Source organism: Hippoglossus stenolepis, chromosome 2 (genome assembly GCF_022539355.2).
Source record: "Hippoglossus stenolepis isolate QCI-W04-F060 chromosome 2, HSTE1.2, whole genome shotgun sequence".
Classification (NCBI taxonomy): domain Eukaryota; kingdom Metazoa; phylum Chordata; class Actinopteri; order Pleuronectiformes; family Pleuronectidae; genus Hippoglossus; species Hippoglossus stenolepis.
The window spans coordinates 7,654,071-7,675,602 of record NC_061484.1 but is presented as its reverse complement, the minus strand read 5'-3'; the positions used below and the strand labels follow the sequence as shown (position 1 = coordinate 7,675,602).

General features: G+C 42.1%; 2 protein-coding genes across 2 annotated transcripts; one reads left to right on the top strand and one right to left on the bottom strand.

The window, feature by feature from the left end:
• The first annotated feature begins 13 nt into the window (after positions 1-13).
• LOC118121518 (probable ATP-dependent RNA helicase DDX17) lies at positions 14-8,882 on the top strand. Its single transcript, XM_035177455.2, has 13 exons — positions 14-311; positions 1,905-2,064; positions 2,161-2,257; positions 2,553-2,686; positions 2,948-3,013; positions 3,094-3,235; positions 3,667-3,827; positions 3,925-4,097; positions 4,222-4,332; positions 4,443-4,504; positions 5,058-5,117; positions 7,332-7,568; positions 7,696-8,882. Exons 1-13 carry the CDS (start codon positions 259-261, stop codon positions 8,199-8,201), a joined length of 1,962 nt encoding a protein of 653 aa, XP_035033346.2. The 5' UTR covers positions 14-258; the 3' UTR covers positions 8,202-8,882.
• Positions 8,413-21,253, bottom strand: LOC118121509 (ADP-ribosylation factor-binding protein GGA1). Its single transcript, XM_035177442.2, has 17 exons — positions 21,189-21,253; positions 20,421-20,505; positions 18,793-18,868; positions 18,533-18,631; positions 18,051-18,174; positions 16,992-17,092; positions 16,704-16,784; positions 16,225-16,362; positions 16,033-16,114; positions 15,794-15,904; positions 15,553-15,681; positions 15,148-15,191; positions 14,682-14,872; positions 14,253-14,527; positions 13,955-14,124; positions 12,840-12,950; positions 8,413-12,539 (listed from the first exon to the last, which is right to left on the bottom strand). Exons 1-17 carry the CDS (start codon positions 21,232-21,234, stop codon positions 12,429-12,431), a joined length of 1,974 nt encoding a protein of 657 aa, XP_035033333.1. The 5' UTR covers positions 21,235-21,253; the 3' UTR covers positions 8,413-12,428.
• Positions 21,254-21,532: the final 279 nt, after the last annotated feature.

Genomic DNA, 21,532 nt, shown 5'->3' with positions numbered 1-21,532 from the left:
AGCTGGAGTTACGTCGCTAAAGAGGGCAGGGGAGACAAGAGCGCGGCGGCCCGTGACGCATCTAGCATTTGTTTACTGAAGTCCTTTTAAGCGGAATAATCGTCCACTCAACGTTTATTTATGATCATAGGAATCCTCGGGTGTTTTTACAGGTATCTGTTCTCTTTATTTTGCACTTAAATACAGAACTTAACGTTAAAAAAGTCGGCGTGAAAAGTGAGCGAACGTGTCCAACCCAGCGGAGAGGATTCCAGCAACATGAGAGGAGGCTCGTCTTATGGAGACAGGGGCAGAGACCGCGGGCGAGACAGGTAACTCCGCACTTTATTCATGGAAGCAACACGGTTATTTACCAGCGAGGCTGTGTTGCATCATGTCTGGACAGCACAGGGAGTGTGTGAGCGGAGGACATGTTTACTAACTAGTGTTTCCTATCAGGGGAGCAGAGCGAGCACAGACCTTGTTGTTTACTTCCACTGTAAACACTGTAAACACTTTTAAAAACCACAGAACTTTTTTTTAAAACAATCTTTTCGTCCTACTATTGATCCTAATTTGGCCCCAGGGTAAATGTCATGTTGTTAAGAAAGTCTCAATTTGGCCTGATGGTGGCGCTGTAGGTGAGGTCACTGGGTTTCTTCCACACTAAATTGAATCTCTGATGTTATATTTGCAGTGGCTACGGAAAATATCCCCATCCCTTCTCTTTTTGCACTCTTTACTGCATTGTAGATTTGAATTGAAATTGATGATGCAATATTGCGTATAAATCGTATTACTTAATAACCCATGAAGACAAAGGCAAATTTGTAAAGAAATTCAAGACCAAAATATCTTATTTAACAACATATTCAGATCCTTTGCTACGGCCCTGCAGATTGTGTATTCTTTTCATTTAACTATGGCTGTTATACTTGTTTGGTGTTGTCCATCTCTGGGCCAAGGCATAAGTCTGAGCAAGGCTATAAAGAACTTCTAAATCTGTGAGTGTTCCCAGGATCCCAGTTGCTTTGATCACTGCAAAAATCGAAGAGGTTTGGAACCACCAGGGGTCCTCCAAGACCAGACAAGAAGGGTCATGGTCAGGGAAGCAAAAAAGAAGCCAAAACTCACTTGAACAAACGGAAGCCACTCGCCAGACGTAGTACTTAATGCTGTTATATCCCTTTAACTGAGAAACCTGAAGATGGTGAATTACATACACTTTCCTTTCAAGTCCTGACAGAGTTTCGGTGAGAAGTCCAGGGGTGCAAAGCATGTAGAGACTGGAAGCTGCAACTGCAAACAAAAGATTTATTTGATATTTGACTTGACAATTTTTTTTCTTATGATAAATAAACAAGACTGCAACATGTTTTTGCTTGAGTTAAGATGGATAGACCAAAATTCTAAACACATAAAACACAATAAAATACAAAAACACAAGAGTTGTGAACACTTTTTGAAGTATTCACACCTAAGTTCATAATGTACAGTAACATTCTCCTCAGACACTGAAAATCATCACAAACTAATACATTTTTTGCGACGTTCAAGCTTCTTTACATAAATCTACTTATAGATTGAAAATATGAGAAAAATAATAATCTTAAATAAATACAGATTATTTAGGCTGTGTAAATTGTGCTTATGGTAATTTTCATTTGTAGACTGGTAGAGATCTCTTATAAATCACAGCCATAAAGTTCTTATGAGCCCCTATGAATTGAGAGAACAGTTATGAGCCGTCAAGTCTGTAAGTGCAGAGACTTCTGGGCATTTCGATTCAGCCGTAACCATGTTGGTCAGACAAACCCAAAAGACAGATAGACATGATCAGCACACAATTGCTTTGGTAAAGGCTAGTGCTGCAGTGGTGACACTGATTCTCTGGTGGTCTTAATGTCTTGATCAACATTATTCAGGCCACGGTTTGGGGCCACGGGTGGTCGAGGTGGACCCCCACCCATGAAGTTTGGGAATCCAGGAGAGCGTCTCCGCAAGAAGAAGTGGAACATGGACGAGCTGCCAAAATTTGAGAAGAATTTCTATACTGAACACCCTGAGATCCAACACATTAGTCAGGTAAATTCTATATCTAATATCACAAGATATCCTGAAAAATATTCGTATTAACAAAGTCTACATATATGTTTTTCCCCCTTTTGGTTTCATATCCAGTATGAAATGGAAGAGTATCGCAGGAAGAAGGAGATCACCATCAGAGGCACTGGCTGTCCAAAAGCTGTCACCGCTTTCCACCAGGCGCAGTTTCCTCGTTAGTAAACTGTACATTACACTTAAAAAAATGTCTGCACAAATAATTACTGGGAAAAATAAGTATATGCAGTACTCTTTGGCATCTAGAATCTTCAAAATGTCTGTTTTGTTTTCAAGCCACGTACATAATGATATTAAACAAAACAAGACTAATTAAATGAAAAGAAATGTTGCAATGTAAGTACAATGTGTTTTACGAGAACTAGTGGTATGTGTATCATGCTGCTGATGTAATGGCTAACAGTAAGGCTGTGTGACTGTGTCGTTGATTGACTTCCTGTTTCTTCTGGTAGAGTATGTGATGGATGTGCTGATGCAGCAGAACTTTACGGAGCCCACAGCGATCCAGTCTCAGGGCTTCCCTTTGGCCCTGAGCGGCAGGGACATGGTGGGAATCGCTCAGACTGGCTCTGGAAAGACACTGGCTGTAAGGACACCTGGCGATCGTAATACTGCATGATGATGACACTTAACTGTTTTGGATACATTTATATATATCTTTAAACAGCACATTTTACAAGATTAGAGTGGAAGCCAAGAACAAATCTACAGCAGGAACAGCAGTGCAATTGCAAAGTGACAGATTTAAGATTATATAATTCAGAATACTGCCTTTTTTAGGTGAATGAATTGGTTTGTCTTTCCCACTGTCTAACTAATTTGGTTTATGTCGTCTCGCTCCCTTCAGTATCTCCTCCCTGCTATTGTGCACATCAACCATCAGGCCTATCTGGAGAGGGGAGATGGACCGATTGTAAGTGTTAAGAAAACATGTCTTATGTAAATCAATGAGCATTCACACAGTCTGTAAACTCTCCCTCCTCCTCCCCTCAGTGTCTGGTGCTGGCCCCGACCAGAGAGCTGGCTCAGCAGGTCCAGCAGGTTGCATTCGACTATGGCAAGACCTCTCGCATCAAAACCACCTGTGTCTATGGCGGAGCACCCAAAGGACCACAGATAAGAGACCTCGAGAGGGGTGGGTATTATTATAAAAGTTCGCATTCTATGGATTATTCAAAAATCCTGTTCAATATACTTGTCCCCTCTAAGTGCTGAGTGGAGAATGATAAAATGCTGTGATTGTATGGAAGGCCCAGTAAATCCTCCCAGCTGAATGTTGTGCACTTGACCAATTGGTCCGCGTCTTTATTCTCTCACCTCAGAATGATAGTATAAAGAAAGTCATTGGCAATTAAGAGCCCTGCTGATTAGAATGTATTTCTACAAATAAATATTTTTTTTGCATAACTTGAAAACAAATACCATGTATTTAGAGTTCATGGAGAAATAAAAAATCACAACTTGAAAGCCTCTAGTCCTAACTTGACCAGGGGTGCACTTCATCCTCTTGTGGTTGAAATAAGTATTGCAAAAGCAAACAAAGTTTTCATAGTCTTTTTTTGACAGGTGTTGAGATCTGCATCGCCACACCTGGCCGTCTCATTGACTTCCTGGAGGGGGGGAAGACTAACCTGCGTCGCTGCACCTACCTCGTGCTGGATGAGGCGGACCGCATGTTGGACATGGGCTTTGAGCCACAAATTCGCAAGATAGTTGATCAAATCAGGGTGAGGAGAACGGCTTACTTACCTTGTCTACTGAATTCAAAATTACCATCTTGATCATAGCAATCACCTGGATACTTTCCCTGTTTCTGTCCTTCAGCCCGACAGACAGACGCTGATGTGGAGTGCGACATGGCCGAAGGACGTTCGGCAGCTTGCTGAGGACTTCCTGAGGGACTCTGTGCAGATTAATGTTGGCGCTCTGGAACTCAGCGCCAACCACAACATCCTGCAGATAGTTGATGTCTGCATGGAGACTGAAAAGGACCACAAGTAAGGATAACCACAAATATCTGACCACCACTGTGTCATGATCCTCACTGGTGTAATGTTACAGAAGATGAGCTCATACTGTCAGTTGTGTAGATGTGCTGTAAGTGCCTCTGTGTGTTTACAGACTTTTTCAGCTCATGGAGGAAATTATGGCTGAAAAGGAAAACAAAACCATCATCTTTGTGGAGACCAAGAAGCGTTGTGATGATCTCACCAGGAGAATGAGGCGGGACGGGTGAGGAATTACTGAGAACAACATGACAGCAGTTTGAGGAGGATTCAGTAGAAACTGATGGACAGAAGGTATTTAGAGTGTTCACCTATATTATGATTTTGTTGTTCTAGATGGCCAGCTATGTGTATTCATGGAGACAAGAGCCAGCCAGAAAGAGATTGGGTTCTCACAGGTAAGAACACATCAAATGTAAATGTGACCTCTGCCCTTCACTTGTTTGTGGATCAGTTTCTTGTATAATTTTGATGTTCATCTGTCTGGAGGAGTAAAATCACTTTGTTTATCAAACCAAGACAACTTTATTGAGAGAGAGGTCATTTCATTACAAAGAAATTCAGCGTGATCTACATAAAAAACATCCTGTATATGCAGCACAGTGGCATAGCAATAACAATAATAACAAAGCAGCATATATACAGTATAGGAACATACCCATAATACAATTACACACACACACTGCCATTGCCCCACATCTTGCAACAAACACACAAACATTGGTTTTTGGGGTTTTGAGTTTGGCTTTAAATGATCAGACAGTATTTATAGCTTGTAAGTCGTCAGGTTAAGAATTCAAGAGGTGCAGGTCCTCAGTTACTAAAGGCACTTAGGAGCCACTGTCTTAAGACCTGAGAGGTCTGATGGGAGAATGATAACAATGTCCATCTTGCTCTTCAGTTTAGTCTTTTTTGCTAATATTCAAATCATTATTTTGTTTAATTCCACAGAATTTCGTAGTGGAAAAGCTCCCATACTGATCGCTACTGATGTTGCCTCTCGTGGTCTGGGTACGTCTCTTCTCTCATACGTTGTAAAGCTGCATAATCCCACATGATACTCCTCTCTCTTCGTTTTTTAGTTTTTAATGAATAATAATGTATTGCACATAATAGAATGGAACACAAGTTCACATACAGCTGTACTTCTGTTTCGCTGATTTATTTTTGGTAGAGGGTTAGTATATTAGCGAATAATATAGCTGTTGTAACAGCCATTGACAGCAGCCTATTATTGCTCCATTTGCAAAAATCAGAACAACATTAAAACTGGCAACTAGTTTGAATGTTGTTTCTGATCTGTTAAACCGTGGAAGATGATTGAAAATCACATCACTGAAAAACAAGCCATTGATATACATGTTTACCACAATATTAAAACATATTTAAATGTTGCAGCTGATTAGTGTATAGAGATGCAAATACAATTGAACCACAAATTTAAAAAAGACATGTATTTCTTGTGGAATTTTCTTCGCTGGTTACTTTCAGGTGATGAAGCTGATGAAGGACATCGCACTCTGAACTTTCCAAAGTTTACAGGGGATCAAATATTTAGTAATTATGTTGATCAAATGTGAGAAAATACACAGAAAGCACAATCAGTTTGAATTTCGTGATGCACATTACGTGGAAGGATTCCCCTCTTTATTATAACTTGACAGTTTGATGGACTGTGACCTCCAGTGTGGGGGCTGCAGACCCTCTGGTCCACTTGGTTTATAGTCTGTTTCTTGTTACTGCAGTTAAAAAGCTTCCTCCACCCGGGGCTCTTTGGCACGCTGCCTGAAAGGAGGGGTGTGTGGGGCGGACGCTCCTGCACATCTTTTCTCATGTCTCCTTTAATGGTCTCAGTATTAACCGATGATGTTGCTGTTTCTTCACACATAGATTTTAGAGTTGCTCCAGTGATATTATTATGCCTAAGGATAGATTGTGTTATGTTTTGTAGACGCATATGTGCAGGACAGCAACAGAGGCCTCAGGAAGGCTACTGTGGCTAGTCTGACATGTCAGCTGTTGGCAGGATAAATGTGAGAAGGGGGGATAACTGAATTGTCTTTGACATGTCAAAATTCCCATGACCGTATCCTTGTTCTTTTTCCCCTCTTCTCCTCTCAGGGTTGGCAGCACACGGCAGCTGTAACAGTCTATGCTGTTGTCACTGCCCCCCTCAATCACGCTAAACTAGAAGCTCGGCTAGTTTCAGAGGGGTTTAAGCCCCTCTAAGATCTAACTACGATCGCCCCTATCCCGTATTTGTAAATCCAACGAGCCTTCCTTGGGAGCAGCCTAAGGTGCCTGTATGTCTGCCCATCGGTCCGTCCCACAAAGGCAGACAGACAGGGGAGAGAGAGAGAGTTAGACGGGCTCGTCTGGATCCAGTCCTGGCCAGGGTTTGAGGAGGGTCCTGCAATGCGGCGAGAGAGCAACAGAACCAGCCCTGTGTGTTTGAGTGGGTATGTGTGAGTGAGTGAGAGAGTGTGTGTGTGTGTGTGTGTGTGTGTCATGGGGTTAAATGGTTCTGCTCCCGTCTGACGTTGCTGGCGTTCGTAGAAGGTGAGGGATGAGTCCTCTCCCTCCCCCTCAGCGCCTCCCTGTGAACCAGGACTGAGCAGGGGGGATTGACTACCTTTGTAAAAACAACATAAAGGGGGTAAGTACCTCACCACCCCTTTCCCTTAACTCCTCCATGAGCTCACTATACATCCCATCGTGTTATAATTAAGTAAAAGTTCTCAGTGGGACATGGTCGATGAAGCAGCTTCACTCCGTCATGATGGGAGGGGACAAGGGAGACGTTTTGATCAGCAGTGCTGTCAGAGCCCCACATCTTCTGTAATGAGAAACAGACTGTCTTCACACACCTTGACCAGTTATCATGTTGGTGTGGAGATTATTAAGCCTTAACATGGTTTTCTTTATGCTTCAATATCATGCTCACGATATAAGTCAGTTATGAAGTTGAAGTAGTATGTTAATGAAATAAAACCTGGGATTTTTGCAGGTAAGTAACTTTATTTGTTAAGATTTTTGACTTCTAACCCAAAATATTTAAACAATCTTTTATTTTTAGTAAATAATTGAAATAATGAATTGTAATTTGTTTAAATAAAACCCATCAGATCTTGGATTTGAATCATGATCGAGTCTTTCTCCAGAATATGAGATTAGCATCGTTTTCCTTTCCGCCTTTGCTGTAAAATACAATTTTCTATCCCAAAGACGTGGAAGACATCAAGTTCGTCATCAACTACGATTACCCAAACTCCTCTGAGGATTACGTCCACCGCATCGGACGTACAGCCCGCAGTACCAACAAGGGCACTGCCTACACCTTTTTCACCCCGGGGAACCTGCGGCAGGCCCGAGACCTTGTGCGGGTGTTGGCGGAGGCCCGACAGGCCATCAACCCAAAACTGCTTCAATTTGTGGAATCAGGCCGTGGTGGAGGTGGAGGCGGTAAGAACAACCGTCACAGATTGTTTTCAAATCGAGATATATAATGGTTAATCATCCTATAGAATTGACTAGATAAGAATAAGCATAGTTATCTACAGGTTAAAAGTGCATTTATTGTGTCTGACAGGTGGCAGAATGCGTTACCGTGGCGGCAACTCCAGCAACCCCAACCTAATGTTCCACGACGAGTGTGAGCGCCGCATGCGTCCGGGTGGAGGCGGCGGCGGCAGCAGCAGCAAAGATGGACGCAGCGGTTTCAGTCGTGACAACCGCAACAGCCGTGATGGAGACCGCTCCAATTCCTCCTCCTCTTCCTCCTTCAGGGACAGAGGTGATCGCAGGAACAGCTTCAACTCGGGGTCAGAGCAGTACCAGAGTTACAGCGGCAGCAGTGGCTACAACTCCCGTCCCAACACCCAATCAGCAGGCAGTGGAAGTCAGGATCAGTCAGGTCAGCCGCAAGGTCAGTTTGGCCAGCCTCCCCCTCCTCCTGTGCCAACAGGGGGGCCACTGCCCCTCATGGCGCAGCAGTTTGCTCTGCAACAGCCCCCGCTATTGGGCTTCATGGGGCAGCCGCCGTACCCTTTTGCCTCTCCGCCTCCTCCTCCAGGCCCTCAACCGCCCAGGAAGTAGAATCATGAAAGGAGGAAGCAGTGAGGTCATTTGTGCTTCTTGGTGTGCTCACAGTGTAACTTTGTTTTTACTCTCCAACTCTTGGTAACTCCAAGAGAGCGAGGGATTTGACAAAGGCTTATACTGACGCAAGGGCTTATATTTTCTATGTTTTGTACTTTTTAATAAACCCAACATGTGGAATTTATATTTTCCTGTTGGACCTTTTTTCCCTTTAATATTCATTTTCAGTTTGATTGTCACTGTCCCAAGTCTGATTCACGGAGGAACAACTTTACTGTCTCTGTAATTTCAGCATTTTGTCATCGTTCGCTAGTCACAGCTGTGCCTTTCATTGGCTGCGGAGGAATTTGGTTGCAATAACAACAAGCATGTACAAGCCTCAGTGAACATGTGTTTGAGTGCTGGTCTATTGGTCAAATCATTTCTAATAGATCATGTCACATTCCAGTCATGTTCTTCATGTTCTGTTGGAGCAAGACTCGGGTTTTGTCTGGCGACATACTTTCATTTTTACATTACTTTTCTGGTTTGTTTTAAGTGTCCAAGTGTCCAAATGGGTGAATCTTCTGCAGTAGTTTTGATACAATGCAATTCACGTCTCTCTAGATTTAGATTTAAATGCATACATTTACTGTTTCCTGTCCTGCAGCAAGTCAGAATAAACAAATGTACCCTTTACTCATATATCATTTTATTCAGGAAATCAGCTGATGCAGAATTATTGTTGCTTTTTTTTTTGCTTGTCTCCTCTTTCATTCATTGTGCACTTTTTACTGTTTTCATAATAAACAAATTAATGAATCCAAGTTAAAGATCAAATTATTTGTACATCAGGTGAAGTACAAACGGCTTTATTTGCCATAAACACACATTTATTAGTATGTACATGTGTCGCTTTTATTGGTAAATATACATAATGGCATGAAGCTTATATTTACAATAGGAGCTCAGCTGGAAAAGAACCTGGCGGGAGTCTTGCCACTTACTCTTCAAGCTGCTGCCACTGAGTTCAGCGTCTTTTTGGGGTCTGAAAAATCCAGTTTGGAGGTTTTTTTTGTAAATTGTTAATCATGTTTTTCTGGTGAGTCCCAGTCAGTGGCAGACCTGGGGCTTCTCTGAATCAGGGGCCATTAAGGGGCCACAATTTACACAGGGGGGGCAATTCTATCTCTGGTCCTAGTTAATACAGGAGCTCCAGTCTGATCAATATATTAAGGCATTGCATGCACCATGCTAGGCCATGTGTAAGGCCAGGTTTAACAGGGTTGTTGAAAGATGACAATCTGCCTCTTTAAATGAACCTTATTGAAAACTAAAGCCAGACATGAAGTTTAATGGCTTCAACTGATGTGATGGCATTTGGCTCAGGGGCAGTTAATGCATCAGTTAGTCTTGTATTTAGATCCAGTTCACGCTCTTAAAGAAAACCTTTTAGACAAGAAGCAAGAGTCCCAGTCTCTGTGGACATCGTACAGACTGGACCAGTTTAAACATCCTCATTAAAACCACTCAAGTCTACTTCAGTTAGAAGAGAATGATATTTAAGGGGATGAAGAAGTGAAGCCTGTAATTAACTTCTTATTGCGACGACAAAAGGAAAATCTGAACTGGATTGTGTAAACCTGCCACGTCTGTAGCAGCCTCCTTAGTGCATAGTTCAAATTATACTGGGAGCATAAACGCTCATTACTTACAATCTGATCAAACCATGAAGAAGAGATCGTCACTGAGGCTGCTCTTCTCCTCATTATTGCTTGTTATTGATAAATTAACAGTGAAAATGTGTCTGTAAACAAATCAAGTGGCTGATTTATAGTGTTACAACACTATAAGTATGAGTAATGGCACTGCACTGTGTGATCTGCAATATGAACTTTAACGGTTTCAAGTATTAATGTTACATTGATATCACAGCAGATAATTCTTGTATGGATCCCTTTGGAAGTGGCTCCCCTGGTCGAGGGTTAAGGACACAGGGTTGTTTCGCTGTGTACAGATTGTTGAACCCTATGAGGCAAATTGTGATATCAAAAGCTGAAGCCATACTTCACATGTTTAAGATTGAATGTGTATTTCAGAATCTCAGGTGGAACCATTCTGCCTCCAATCTTTTTATAGTTTCTTCTTTATGATCTAAGAAGTGATCATAGAGCCGTGCTCTGGTCAACTCAGTGACCATGAATGCTCAGATGATCCTGTAACATCGTTTGATGCATTGTGTGTTTGTCAAGAGTCTTTTTCTGATGAGGACATGAACACATGAAAACAGAAACGAAGATCCAACCTGTCATTTGTTTACATATATGTACAGAGTAAATAAAAAAAAAAATTAAAAAAAATCAAACGGTTCCATCTCAGGCACATGTGGTAGAATCAAACTGGATGTCACATGACGTCAGCTCAGGACTTCCCATGTCCCTCTTTGGGTCAATCAACAGTAGAGAGGCAGCAAATGAAAAAAAGAAATAAACAAGATCCTGCTAAATGGAATGATTTCATGTGCAAAATTTAAACTAAACAAAACAAGTGCATGTTGAGGACGAGGAAGTGAATCTCCAAATCAAGCTCCTGAGTTAAACATAATGTTAAACAGCGTCCCAATCTACTGATCACAAAGAAAAGTGCAGAAATAAAAAGGTACATTTTTAAAGGGGCAGAGATTCCGTGCCCTTCCTTCATGGGCCTTTTACACAGAAAACAATCTGACGCATCACAGCAGGAGAAGCTCGGGTAGAAATCATATATGAAAAACGTCTGAATTCCATTTAGCTGCTTCAGTTTTTTCCTGGTGTTGTGCATGTGCATGCCGACTCTCTGCACCACTGTCACTGCTTACTGGGACATGGAGACATGGTAAAAAGACAGCCACAGCTAAGATACACAACCCAGTCATAACACTTTTCTAATAAATGACAGTGCATTAAAACCAAGACAACACTTAAAAAACGACGTGCCAATTCATTAGCTGTGCTCCATTTGGTTCTCCTGGTCCTTCTACAGTTATTACAGCATTTCAGATGAATTTCTCAAACTCTGAACTGTCTCCATTGAAACCGAAGTAAAACAGCTATAATGATTCGAAATGTGAGAGTTAGTAATTATTAACCCTGCCCTCTGGTTGGTTGGTTTGGGTGTTAGCAAGATTACGCAAAAACTACTCAACAGATTTCTACGAAACTTGGAGGGGAGATGGGACATAAAAAAATTAATAGATTTTGATGACAGAAATCAGGCACGTTTAGGGGAGCAAGGTGTTCGATCTAGTGAATTTAAATGTAGTTTTATAAAAGGGATTTTTTCAACCTTGGCTGAGGTATGAACTCTAATGAGTGTCTTTCCAGCATCCATATGTAGTTCTCACTGCTCATCAATTTAGAAAAGAGATTCTAATAAGGATTCATAATACTATTTTCTGTTTCATCCACTGTTGCACCTCTTATTGAAAACACTGAAGTTGTGCTGAAACTAAAAGAACATTAATCATTCTTAAATTGAAATAATTTCAGTTCTGATCAGGTACCATCAGGTGACTATTACCATATCTAGGCTATAATGTATTGGTGGGGGGTGGTCTTTTTGAAAATCACTTTCAGCAGTTTGAGAGTTTGGCTGTGAAACAGTATTGATGGATGTAAAACAAACAATGACTGAACACTCAAAACAAACACTGGACACACAGGTTGTGACAATACTCGGAAATATGTAACATGTTGAAGCCCAAGTTAGGTTTGCATAACACACCTGCTTCAGATTGAGTGTCTGCTTGTGTAGAAAAAACAAAGAATAATCTTAATTGTCAGACTCCAGCTGTTGCATGTAATTCACATGACATGGGACTTGCAGTTTGTGAATCAGACAGATGCACACATTCAGGGTTTTTTTTTGTTTGTTTTTTAAAGGCTCCACATCTGCATTGAGTCAATGTTTCTGACGGTTTGCTGTATTTATCATATATCTCTGCGCTGATTGATAGAAGAAGAGAAAGTGGCAACGAAACACAGGCGCATGAAGATGATGAGTAAAGGACAGGAAGGCTGTGAAGGAAGGCACAAGGTAGAAGCGGGTTCCCACAACTGGTCTCTTCTCAGTTTGTCTTACTGAGCGTTTGAGACCACGTGGCCTCTGCCAGTGATGAGGGACAACTTCATCCTAAATCTAAAGGAAGCAGCAGGTCACATGACAGGAGGGTGCTCTCTCTCTCTCTCGCTCTCTCTCTCTCTCACACTAAAGGTTCCCCCAGGTGTTCGGAGGGGGAAACTGGTCCACATCACCAGATTCGTCGTGAGATTTGTCCCCCAGGTTGAACGTCAGCTTGAACCGCAAACGTACTTTTTCCTGAAACAGAAACAAAATGTCAGATGTTTCGCTACCAGCTATGATGTCGCAAATCAAACTCCTCTAGAATGTACAAATCATAGAAGTGTAAACAAAGAGCTATGTTTACGCTGTGTGTTTATCACAGAAAAGCATTCTGTATCATTATGGTTTAACAAACGTGCAAACATTCCTTTCACATGAAAAGTAAATTGTTTTAGATTGTTTGGATCCATATTTGCTCAAAAGACTGAAACTGACATACATAAAATGCTGTTATTAAATGGTATTAAAATGGTGTTATGTGAGGAAGAGGAGTACCTTGTGTGGGTTGGCCAGCAGCAGGATCTGTGTGATGGCAGCTGGAGGCAGGATGGGGTTGAAGGCTGGGAGCTCAGTACTAGAGGGAGGCTGCAGCTTCACCTTCATCACCTAGGCAACATAGGCACACACACACACACACACATAAATAAACTTTAGAAGCTTCAAATCAATATTTTATTTTAACAAACAAGATAAAAACAACCCCAAAAAAGTGAAAAGTGTTGATTGTGGAGAACATACATAATATTTGATATTTTACAGAGTTTTGAGGTTACAGTGTGAACTCACTGATCCGATTATAAGACACAGCGGGCAGGTGTTTCAGTAAAACGCTCCAACAAGCAGACACACACAGTGAACTAGTAGCTAAAGTTATGCTAAAGAGCCAAGAGACCAAAACAGAGCTGAAAAGGAGTGAATGTTCAAATAGTTGATCAAGTGAACAGAAACACAACTTTAAAAAGGGAAGGTTCACCCAGAAATGAAAATTAGACTTGAAACAAGGTCATTTACACTGTGTTTTAAGCCTAAAGGTCCACCAGAAATGGCTAAGCTGGGGGACGTTAGCATTTCCGACAGTCCCTGAATGCACCTCGTCGGAAGATAACAGTGGACCTTTAGACTAAGAACACGATGTAAATGACCTCGTTTCGAGTCGAATATGAATGTCGGGGCTTGACGACACTTGGATGACACCACACAAGCAGTACACTGTTTACCCCTGAAACTCTTTAAGTGTTTTGTGGACTCAAACACTTCACCCACGCCTCCATCGGCATAGTGGGGATTGGTAATGAGTCAATTTTCATTTCTGGGTGAACTATCCCTTAAAATGAATGCTAGTTTTCTCTCTGAATCTGCTACATTTATAAATTTGGATCTGTCTGCTAAAAAGTTTGCCAAAGAAATTAAAAAATGTGTCTCAGCTGCACTCAAGTTAAACAGATAAACAATGGATCTCAATGGATCTGGTTTCCAGGTGACTGAATGTTAGGACTCTTACAAGACACAAATGCTTAGAGCTGTAGTTGGGACGCCTCAGGTACATGGTGGCATCTTTGACTACAGTGCGTGTCTGACCTCAGTGTGACGAGCAGACAGGAGGGACGTACCTTGGGCACAGCAGCCTGAAAGCGGATGTTGGTGACAAGACTGGGGGCCGAGGACAGCATGGAGATGATCACCACCAGCACGTCCGGCCGGGACGGAGGACAGTCACGAGCAAAGGTGAACAAAACCCGGAGACTGTGTTTATCGAATACGGTCACTGGCAACAGGCTGCCTGAAATATAGGTGCACACACAATGAGAAAAAACGCATGGAAATCCGATGTGGAGACATAAAGAGAAAACTGAATCTATGACCACAACCAGTGTCCCTGTTGGAACTGGTGTTATTGCTTGTGCTTACTTGGTTTGATTGACTCCAGAGGCACAGTAACGTCACTTAGAGAGATGCTGTCATAGAGGTCGCCAGCAGCCGATGAGCCTTTTTCAGCAGCTGTGAGACTGAGGTTGGAGAGGAGGAGAGCGTCGGGCTGCTCTGAATGGACGGACAGGCCGGACGTGGGCCCTGGAGCTGGAGCAGAGGAGGTGGTGTTTGCAGGAGGAGCAGGTCTAGAGCTGGCAGTGGACATGGTCTGGAGATCTCGTAAAGTGACTCTGGAGTGAGGTTGGACCTTATCCCTGTGTGTAACAGCAACATGATCAGGAGTGTAGAGGCACATGAAACATGTTTGTCCACTACAGTTACAAGGGCCACCCGTCCACAGGTATGTTACCACTGTGAAACTCCACAAATATACATTATAAACCCCACATCTGTGTGTGTGTCTCTTACCATTTGACCTGCTGGCTCTCTGGAGGTAGGGACTGCTGCATTAATGTCTTCCCCAGCAGATCCAGCTCTTCCATGGCTTTAGGAGGAGCAGTGGAGCCCCCTGCTGGCGGAGCATGCTGTGTCTGGACCACAGCTGGTAGCAACACTGCAGTCGATGCCGATGGAGCAGAAGATTCTGTGCTATCAGAGGACTGAAGAGAAAAAAAAGTTAGAGTTTGCGTGTCAGGGCTGTAAGAGGCAGGAGATGATGTTACATGGTTTGAGAATCGTATCAATATCTGCTTTAAAGCCACTTTTTGTATAATATTATTTTATAAATGTAGATATGTCTTAATTTTAGCATATCTTATTGTTATATTGGTAGTTTGTAATACTTCCACTTGGTGGCACCAAAGTTACAATTTCAGCTTCTACAAATGCTGGCTTTAATGTGACCATATGTACAAAGTTAGCTTCAAACTTGCACCTGAAAAGAGTTCTGGGAGTCGTAGTTTTCCGTTACATTCAATCCTAAGGAGACAAGAACAACAAAAAAGGTTAATTACATTTGATCCCACCTTTTGAGGTGGTTTACACAAACTTTGTTTCTGCTGACAAATGATTTACAACACAATAAAAAACATCAGTGCTTATGTCAGAATTTGTGAAAGGTTAATTATAAAGAGGCTGGAAATGTGTCGAGCTTTGTTGTGGTCTGGCCAGGTGTGGTCTGCCTCTGAGGATGCTGGGTATTAGCCAGCTCGCCAACAAGCAGCCTTCACCCCGGCCAGTGGAAATAAGGAAATAGTGCTGACTTTCTCTTTCAAGCTTGTTAAAAGTGTTCAGTGAGCCAGATGAGGGTTTTTTTCCTAAGCAACGAGCTGGAACTTACCCAGAGACATGAGTTCATCATCCAAGAGGCTGATGCCCACGTTCTGATTAAGGGTCTGTAGGTTGGAGGGCTCTGGGTTGGCTGATGCATTCAGTCCCATCAGGTCTAAGAGTGCTGAGCTACTGTTGCCTGATGATTTGGACAGAAAATATTCATCACTGATCTTATAGTCTACAGAAATATGGTACATATCTATAAATGCTGATGGATGTCAAATCCCATTGACCTTAAAAACACATACCTGGTTGTGAGGGCATTGATGTGCCATCTTTTGTTATCTCCTCCCCCTTTACCAGCTGTCTGTACAGATTGATGACCTGTGTCAAGCTGTCATTGGCCTGTAATATATCCGCTGTAAGCAGAAATGAATTAACAACATCAGATGGTTTATCTAGTCATGCTCTGGATGAATCAGAATGGAAAAAAAACTTCAGAAAAGTCTTGAGCTTCCTCATATGATTCCAGAAACTACCCACGAACCCAAGGCTTCGTCGTTATCCTCCGTGTCGCTGGCCAATCGGAAAAGTGTGGGCCTCATCTTTTCACAGCGCTGGTACAGATCCTGAAATTAGAACCACGTGAAAACCCTAAAATCTCCCATCTACTGAACAGTCCCAGGACAATCATGAGGCGGTAGCTGAAGCATGTTTTAATGTGCTGAGCTGTGCGCACCTTAATGAGTTCCTGGTTGCTCTGGGAGCAGCTCTCCTTACTGTAGCCCTCCAGCAGCTGGCTCAGCAGGCTGACGCTCTCCTTCACCTCCTGGATGGCGTTCACTCGCTTTGATACCTTTTCCACTCGCTTTTGATCCTGCGGAAAAGAGAGCGATAAACTCTCACAGACCTTTAGACTCAATTTGTTCCGTGATGTAAAAACAGGGAGAATTAAGGCTATATTACAGTTTTTGATTATCACAGCAAACACACATAGTATATGAGTGTTATTAACTTCACGAATGTTTTATAGCATATACAAGCTAATGTTTGATCAAGGAGATCGAGTACGCAACTTAAATCACAGTATAAATCAATATGGTAAGAAGAAATTTCAATACTGAAAGTGCCTTGAGATTAAGAGTTATTATTATTATAATGAAGTGTATATTTTAAACAATACACATGCACATCTGGTTAACAAAGCGGGTGACTCACTTCCTGAACCATTTCCTTAATGAGCTTGTTTGCTGCTCTTAGATCTTCTGGGTGAGTGCTGTTCAATAAGCGAGACAGCGTCTACAAAAACAGGATAGGACAGAGGAGGCAGAGGAAAGAGTGGAGGATGTGAATAAGTAAACTGTTGGTGCTTTAACAATTTTAGCACAAGCTTCATTTCAAAAGGATGTGATGGGTAAAGATCTTTATGGATCAAGACATGAAGATGATACAATTTAGTCCTTCCCTTTGTCAACCACATTTTTCATCATCACTCAGACTTCATACCTTGGATTTCTCTTCATCCTCAAAAACTGCACTTTTAGCTCTAGGTGGAGGGGGTGGGAGGGGCTTGTCATCAGGAAGCACAGGATCCTGTTTGACAATACCTGGAAGAGAACGAGGACAGCTACTAACCTTAATACTTCAACAGCCTATTTACTTACATTGTGTATAAATATCTCTGCCAGAGAATCTACATCACTCTGAGCGCTGTCAGAGACACGTGTGATGCTGGACAACTGCAACGTGGTTCGAAAATCTATTTTTAAGAGCACACTACATTCACCTCATGTCTGTGGCTCATCGGCATAAAAAGCAGAACTGACAGCACTTAGTACAAAACACTGTTTGTTGAAACAAGGACAATATCAGACACCAACTTAAAAAGGGGCATCAATAAACCACTGTGTGGAGAGCATATGGAATAATACACCACACATATTAGCTGTTCTCAGACATGAACTCTGGAAAATGACCGCAGACGTCATACAACTTCATTTCACATATGATCAACTCAGCAGGAGATTCTCCAGTCAGACGCGTTGTCAACAACACAGAAATCTCCAGAGAGTTCAGATGAGGGGTGGTGGCAGGTTAGAGCATGCAGGAGGCAGAAGGTTAATTACTAATTCCACTGTGAAGATCATGAGTTTTTGTTTACTGCACATCAACAACGGTGTCGACCCGAATCACCTAAAGCTCCCGAATCTGTCCAAGTTGACATCTTTGTTTTCTACGTGTGTACCACCTGTATTCTGAGATATGTATTTTTTTTTTTGTTGCAGTTTTGCATCTGTCGAGATTAAGACACATCATCAACACACCCACTCGCTTGTGGTGAATCCCCCAGAGGGCTTCCTGCTGTGTTCTCACACAGTTCTGGTGTTTTTACTCAACGAACTCAACTGGCGTTTGCGGTCTCACATACAGCCCCTCCAGATAATATCAGGAGATTATCCAGAGTTCAGTCTATGTATGAAGCAGGTTTTGTGTCACAATAAAGCAAACGAGAAACGTCCTTTAGCTTGATGATCTGTCATGTTCTCAAACATCAGGAGCACTCACCCTGCTTTTTCAGCATCTGATACGCGTCTGCTATCTTGGTCTCCTCTGGCAGCCTCACCGTCCAGCTGTACACCATCTCTAACACCTTCTTCTTCACTGGATCGGGAGCCCGCGCACCTAAATACTACAGGGAGAGGAGGTGGGAGGGATTTTAAAAATCTATATGGACAAATTTTGAATTGTTTTCTTTTATTCTTTGACAGTTTTCATGAATAAAAAAAGATGAGATACAGCCATTAAACTGAAACACATTTTTGACACTAGTGTGTGGTGATTTACTCTCTGCTTACCTGGGTTTTAGACTAGCTGAGCTATCTCATGGTCACAGCTTCATATTCAAACACAACAAATGTGAGTTTTCTATTCTGAATTCTGCTATCAAACCTCTTCTTGGAGCTATTCTGTATTAAACAGCAAATAAACCCCAACAATAATAATTGTCATGGCTTAACAGATGAGATAGAACTTAGAACTATGATTACCTTGGGTGAAACCACCTTGATGAGCTCATTGAGAAAACGAAACTTCCCCACTTCAATGTGAAATCGCTTCCCACAGCTCTTCATGCACGTTTCAAGAACCTGGAGGTGGTTAAAGTTAAAGGTTGCTGGTTTTACATGTCAGACAAGCATAGTCATGACATTTGACATGTGTTGTGCCTTTTGCAGGCCTTTGCACGCATTAGCCACAAAACACACATTACACAAGTGAAGACTTAGACTTAAGTAATTTCCTCTCTCACCATAAGCGCTTGCATAGCCTCCCACTCCTGAGGAGACTGGATTTTGTGGGCCAGAAGTCTGGTTGCAAGCTGAGGACTGGTGGATAAAACAGATATTTAACTCTACTCACAGATAAAAAGATGTTAAGTATAAATATACACAAAAAACATTTGAGGCAAAACACCGTTGATGTAAAAAAATAAATAAAAAAATCTTTAAATCAGCAGTGAGACATGCTTAAAGTTGTGATTAACTTTTACATTACTTATAGGATTAATGTTTTTTATTAAGCAAAAAAATATTTGTGAAACTGGATGAGAGCAGGTTGTTAAAATGTACAGTCCAGACCAGAAGTATTTGAACAGTTATACTGATTTTGATAAGTACCAAGTCTCAGATTTAACTTAAATATTGTAACATCAATACAAAAAGACCTGAGTGGGAGATGTAGCCCTTTTAACACACTGTGCAAACTGACAGGTGTTCAAAACTAATTCTACACTTGGCTACTAAATATTTCAATGTTCAATTTGTCATATCAATGTTAGTTCAGACACAAAACAGCTCACACGTGGGAATTAGTCGAGTCTTAATTTAGATAGAAGTGTAGTTGTCTTGTCAACATGTGGAGGAAAGAAGCAATGACAATAACAGTGAGGTGTCACAAAAACACAAATAGATACAAACACATGGTTTGCAACTAGAACTGCACTCAGTAGAGCACATACCACCACAACAGTCCCCTCAAATTCAATCAAGCTGCACCAAATTTCACACGCTCATAGTTTCCATCAAGATCCATGAATAATTCACTGGGAAATGTAATTTTTTTTGAAAAAAAGCCCTATCTTGCGATGTTAAAAAAAGTGAAAAACCATAACCTTTCATCAAGTTTCATGGGAATCCGTACTGTCGTTTTGTGTAATCTTGCTTTCAAACAAACCAGCCAACAAATAAACAGACAGGAGTGAAAACATTGTCTTGGCGGAGACAACTAAAAAATGAAAATTGGAACAGCTCACGATCGGCAACCAACCTCCTCTGTCAAACAGTCGGTGGTTCCTTTATGACTTGGGCCTATGTGGAAGTGGCAGGCTGGCATTTACTGATCACTTCACTGCTGACAGATGCACCAGAATGAACAAAGAGATATAGAGGAGCTGTGTGTGTGCTCAGATTCAGCCAAATGCAATGGATGACATTTCAGTAGGATAACGATCTTAAACATATATACATCTATCTATCTATCTATCTATCTATCTATCTATATACACACATACACAGAGAAACACTGAGGGAGGCTGCAGTGAAGCTCTGTGAAAATTACCAGGAAAGATACAGAGATTCTGCTGATGAATATGGTTTAAAGACTTCAGGAAAAAGAGTTGCCGCAAAATATTAAATGTAAAGATTTTGTTTGACTTCGTGTGGATCTGTCAAATTCTTTTTGAACACCCAGGCATTATTTGTTAAAGAGGCCATGTCTCCCTTGCAGTTCTTTCTGTGCTGTGTGGGAGGTGTCTGCCCAAATTCTTGTGGTCTGGGCTGTAGATCAACAGCAGGCATAGCAAGGATGTGTTTGTTCTACGATGAGAACTAGAGCAGTTATTCAGAAATGGTGTGATGATGATCGTCATCCTCATCTCACCCTTCTGGTTCATTGTTGAGCTGATCACAAAACCCCTTGATGTTGTCCCAGTCATTCTCCTTGTTCAGAGGGTTGGTGGCCTTGTCTGTATAGAAGAAAAAGGAAAAATTAGACTAAAATAAACATTTGATTTCTGACAATTGAGATCAAAATATTAAACTTGAGTCTCCGGACATGTTCTACTTCTGACATGGGTTGTGAGGGCCTGTCACACCTCACACACTGACACCACACACAGTGACAGGTCCTGCACAGATTTAACAGGCTCAGGTGTCACTAGCCCTCTGGTTGTTTGCAGACACCATCTCTGTTCTCTGCTGTGGAGCAGAGGAGGAGAGACTCTCCTGTGTGTAGAAGCACGTGTGTCTCTGGTGGAGGTGGAAGGTTCAGGTTCAGGTTCGGCTCATGTCTCAGACCAGCAGCTAACTGGCTAGCTGGTGCTGTTAGCTCACACGTTAGCTTCACTGGGGTGTGCACATGAACGTGTCATGTCAGTGAATCGGCGCCAACCTCACACTGACCACAGTGAACACAACGTCAGTCCAAATGAAGACAGGCTACAGACGAGGTGACGTATTATCCGAACCAGGCTGTTCCTCCACGTCAACAGCACTTTTTTCATTTGATGACATTCGCCCTCTCGACTCTGAGATAAATCCACAGACACAGCACTGCGACTACAGACTGAGGATGGATCCCCAGGTTCCTCAGCAGCGTCCCGTCCTCACGCTAGAAGTGAATCTGCTGTAGAAATGAATGGTGACTTACTGATTCGAGACTCCAGGCTAACCTCTTCTGGAGGCGCCGCCGCCATCTTTCGAGAATAAACAAGCAGCAAGTCTCGCGTGGTTTTGTAACATATCGCGCGGACGCATGACGTGCAGGTTGTATGGAAAGTCAACAGTGCCATATTTTCCTGCCTCTGTTTTCATTTGATTTACATTGAGACCTTGAACCACTACACACCCTCATTACATTTCTTCTCCAACATTTCCCCCGTGGACTATGTATAAATATGGATGATGCTTCCACACTTCCTCCCACTGTCCAGAAATGAAGCCAAAGTGATCCACATCAAGGCTATAGATCATGTATTTCTGAGGCTATAGACC

What these genes read in the sequence shown, in the direction of transcription:
- LOC118121509 (XM_035177442.2), bottom strand. Translation starts at nt 21,234, where the DNA reads ATGGCGGCGGCGCCTCCAGAAGAGGTTAGCCTGGAGTCTCGAATCA. An exon ending in TCAAGGTGGTTTCACCCAAG is followed by an intron (nt 18,175 to 18,532) that starts GTAATCATAGTT and finishes CTCTCCCTGTAG; the next exon opens with TATTTAGGTGCGCGGGCTCC. An exon ending in TCTGGAGTCAATCAAACCAA is followed by an intron (nt 14,125 to 14,252) that starts GTAAGCACAAGC and finishes CCTATATTTCAG; the next exon opens with GCAGCCTGTTGCCAGTGACC.
- LOC118121518 (XM_035177455.2), top strand. Translation starts at nt 259, where the DNA reads ATGAGAGGAGGCTCGTCTTATGGAGACAGGGGCAGAGACCGCGGGCGA. An exon ending in AGAGACCGCGGGCGAGACAG is followed by an intron (nt 312 to 1,904) that starts GTAACTCCGCAC and finishes AACATTATTCAG; the next exon opens with GCCACGGTTTGGGGCCACGG. An exon ending in AGGAGAATGAGGCGGGACGG is followed by an intron (nt 4,333 to 4,442) that starts GTGAGGAATTAC and finishes TTGTTGTTCTAG; the next exon opens with ATGGCCAGCTATGTGTATTC.